This window comes from Apis dorsata, unplaced genomic scaffold (genome assembly GCF_000469605.1).
Source record: "Apis dorsata unplaced genomic scaffold, Apis dorsata 1.3 scaffold_97, whole genome shotgun sequence".
NCBI lineage: Eukaryota > Metazoa > Arthropoda > Insecta > Hymenoptera > Apidae > Apis > Apis dorsata.
In genome coordinates, this window is record NW_006263395.1 from 592,579 (window position 1) to 596,905 (window position 4,327).

General features: G+C 23.0%; 1 protein-coding gene across 18 annotated transcripts in view; it reads left to right on the forward strand.

The window, feature by feature from the left end:
* Window positions 1-612: 612 nt before the first annotated feature.
* The window catches only part of LOC102674204 (AP-1 complex subunit gamma-1), an 8,388-nt gene continuing 4,673 nt past the window's right edge, over window positions 613-4,327 (forward strand). The window contains exons 1-7 of one of the 18 annotated variants that reach the window (XM_006611994.2): window positions 613-956; window positions 1,032-1,143; window positions 2,031-2,121; window positions 2,488-2,549; window positions 3,063-3,255; window positions 3,358-3,504; window positions 3,585-3,900. In XM_006611994.2, coding sequence (XP_006612057.1) covers window positions 2,102-2,121; window positions 2,488-2,549; window positions 3,063-3,255; window positions 3,358-3,504; window positions 3,585-3,900 — 738 coding nt within the window. In that variant the 5' untranslated portion in view covers window positions 613-956; window positions 1,032-1,143; window positions 2,031-2,101. Of the gene's footprint in view, window positions 1,427-2,030; window positions 2,122-2,487; window positions 2,550-3,062; window positions 3,256-3,357; window positions 3,505-3,584; window positions 3,901-4,327 lie in introns of all 18 variants that reach the window. The other 17 variants (XM_006611992.2, XM_031508699.1, XM_006611996.2 and 14 more) reach the window with 17 other exon arrangements.

Consider the following 4,327-nt stretch of genomic DNA (forward strand, 5'->3'; position numbering starts at 1 on the left):
ATTTATATGAAATTTTGGTTACATACATACATATTTTTACATATATATACATATGTGTAATTTTATTTAATTATATTTATATTTATTAACTTTATATTTTTAATAAATATTTTATTAATAACATTAATCAATAATAAATATATATAATTTAAATTAGATTAAAAATAAATTAAAAATGATTTTGTGAAAAATATTCGAAAATTATATTTTGTTTACATACATATTTTGTTTCTTTTGCAATAATTAAGTATAAATATTTATTTTTTATTATTATATCATTTAATTTAATATAATGAATAAATAGATTACAAATGTATTTTTATATAAAATACTAAATATGCTAATATATTATAAATGTATATTACGACTTATTTATTTTTAATATAAATTGTGCAATGACGCTCAGATTATATATTAATGTTTCATAATAAGTTCTTAAATTATTATATTATATTCTATTATATTCTATTTTTGACGTGAAAATTTGCATCACTAAAATTTCAATAACGATTATCTTATCAGAATAAAGAAAAAATGGATCATAAAATTTCAATTTAAGATGGAATACAAATTTCGCGCTTTAAAAATGAACATCATTCTAATTCACTACGTTGAACAAAAATATAAATATGAGGTATGCAATTAAGGCTACAAACAAGTGAAACAATTTGAATTTCGAGAAAGAATGATCAATATATCTGTTCACTGATGTTTCAATTGTGAAACATGTGTAACACAGAAAATGGTTACGATAATATTAAACGAAAAGTTCCAATATTATCAGGAACAACGTCAATGAAAATGGGTAGCCATTTTGATTTTTGGTGCGCGAATATCGTGGACCATCGTGAAAAGTGTTTGTCGTATGATAGACTAAACGACTGTGGACGTTTAACTATGTCCATAGTTTTTTTCGCAATTGATTAACCCCTTACAGTGAATCAAAGTCTCGTACGGTACGTATTGTAAACAGTAAAAAGTCAAGTTGGAAGAAAATATGCGGAATGCAATATATATATAAACCGATACAGGCCAATATACCAGGTGCAGAATAGACTATGCAAAAGTGAGTGAGGGCGCACAATTCGCGCCCTAAGAGGCGAGGCATTTCTCGCCGTATTTGTCATACGACTTGTGTAAAAGGTGGGCGATACGACGACAATACATTTGACGCGGCTTCGTGCCGTTTCATACGTGTGTTGTAAACGTTAGATTTCCGGACTCGAGTTTCCTGAAAACGACGTCCTTGACTGGTACTGTTTGACAGCTAGAAAACTAACCCTTGGTTCGATGCCCTTCAGTGCGAACGATCTTTTATATAACCGGTTTACACATTTTACAATATGCTGCCGACTTGTACGAGCGTGCGACCGCGACGCGTTTTTATAGCACGTGAATTTGTGGTCGAATGACATTCAAAAACTAGGTAATATCCATTGCATGCATTGCACTCTTGATCGACTACTTAGATTTCGTCAGCGAAACCGGTTATTTTGTATTTATTGTATGTCTTATAACGCATTAAAAATAAGATATTAAGTTTATGTTCTCTATTCAATAAATAAACTATAATTATATTTGTATTTTCTATACAAAATATTAAAGTACTTGTTATTTTCATAGAATTTTTATACTAAACTTTTAACATATATATTTACTATCTGTTTGTTAATGTAATTTTGAAATTTATTTTTTATTACTCATAATTTATCATAATTATTTTTATTTATAAATTTAGATAGATAGATAATGGATTATAATTAATATCACATATATTTCTTCTTTATATTATATGCAATATATGAAGATAATGTAAGGTATGTTTTATTTCATTGTAATTTTAATGTTATTTTTTATTTTGTTTGATTTAAATAATTAAATATTTTTTAAGAAAAGTAATAAAGAAAAGTAATAAAGAACATAAATTTATTTTTATTTATAATATAATATTTATAACTGTTTCAAGTTTTTGCAATATATAATATTCTACATTAATAATATTTTATATTTATATGACCTTTTCCTAATAGGAAGAAAACAGTGTGTGTTCATTTGTATTACTGAAGTTCATCATATATATTTGAAAACATCATTGAGAACCATGAATGCTTCAGAACACGGGTAATATATTTTTTAACATATCTAATAGATATCTTTAGTAAATAATTAATAATTAATTAATATTGATAATAATATTTTTCTGTAATGAAAAATATCAAGAAATTAATTATTGTTAATTTTTTTATCCTATCTAATATTATATTAATTGTCATTAATTTTAGTAAAGTTATTTTATAAAAAACAATTTGTTATTGCAATGATAACAATTGTATTATTTCAATAATACAATTTTTAATATTGCTTGTAAAAACATTGTTTTTTTGAAGTAACGAACAATTGAAATCATATTATGAGTGTCATTGCACAACAAAAAAATGGTATGTAAATGGTTTGTGTGTGTAAATAGCATGGGTGTGTACATTACAGGTTTAACCCAGCCTTTAACATGGCCTCTATAAAACAAGCATTTAATGAAGCAGTAGAAAGAGGTAAATGCAATATTTATTTATTTATCATTAAATATTCATTTAAAAAAAGTATCATGGAAAAATGCATAAAATATCTTAAAATTTATAATAAATATTATAATAACATATAAAATATATATAATAATATAGAATTTTAATATATAAAATAAATTAAAAAAAAATATAAAATTTCATATTATATGTATATGTATATCCTTAAAATAATAATTAAATTAAAATAATAATTAATTAATTCATTTATCTTTAATTTTTTATTATTTTTAACAAAAATATAATAATGAATTAATAAATAATATTTAAATATTTGTTCATCTATTTTGAAAAAAAAATATAAACATAATATAAAAATAAAGTGCATATAATTAAAAGAATAAAATTTGAATTCTATATTATTTTTTATATTTTTTATAAAAAATATGATAATTATTATGATCATTCTTTTTCATAGCTTGAAAATTTAACTCATTAAATTCTACTAACACTAAACTTGATAACATATGCATAATTTAAAAGTCTCAACAGTTAGAATGCCTGCACCAACAAGATTGAGAGATCTTATCAGACAAATAAGAGCTGCTAGAACTGCAGCAGAAGAAAGGACAGTTGTTAACAAAGAATGTGCTTATATTCGTTCTACATTTAGAGAAGAGGATAGTGTATGGAGATGTCGGAACATTGCAAAACTTTTATATATACATATGCTTGGGTTTGTATTAAATTTTATTTCTACATTTAATAATTTATTTAAAAATATATATTTTAAAAAAATGTTCTTTTATTAGAAGTATAATTTTAAATAACTTTATAGATATCCTGCTCATTTTGGCCAATTAGAATGTTTAAAACTTATTGCATCTCCAAGGTTCACAGATAAAAGAATTGGTTACTTAGGTGCAATGTTACTATTAGATGAACGACAGGATGTTCATCTTTTAATTACAAATTGTTTAAAAAAGTAATATTCATATAAAATTATTATTAAATTTCTTTAAAGAATATATATAATTACTTTGGAACTTAAAATTTTTCTTATAGTGATTTAAATAGTTCCACACAATTTGTTATTGGTTTGGCATTATGTACTTTGGGTGCAATTGCATCACCAGAAATGGCAAGAGATTTGGCATCTGAAGTTGAGAGGCTAATGAAATCAGCAAATGCATATATTCGGAAGAAAGCAGCACTTTGTGCATTTAGAATTATTAGACGTGTACCAGAATTGATGGAAATGTTTCTACCTGCTACTCGTAGTTTAATTACAGAAAAAAATCATGGTGTATTAATTACAGGTGTTACGCTTATTACAGAAATGTGTGAAAACAGTGTTGATACCTTAAATCACTTTAAAAAGGTAAGTTACATGTTTTAATAAGAATAAGAATATTATAAAAGGTAGTAAACTATTTAGATAACTAATTTTAATTAATATTACAAACATTTTGTTATTGCATTAAAGAAAACTAAATAGCAATAATAGAAAATAATAGTCTTTTTTTCTATTTTCTATTTTTTAGTGTAATTTAAATTTTTTTAATTGTATATAATATAATATCTTTATATAAATATATATATAATCTTTATATATATATATATATATATATCTACACATATGTATATAGACACATATATTTAATAACTACAAGCTAGATTGTGATAGTATTAATAGTTAATCAAAGTATTGAATTCGTAATGTTAATCAAATTTTTTCAATGTAGGCAAATTAAAATAATTAAAAAGAAAATTATGGAAAATTAATTCATAATAATAATATAAAATTA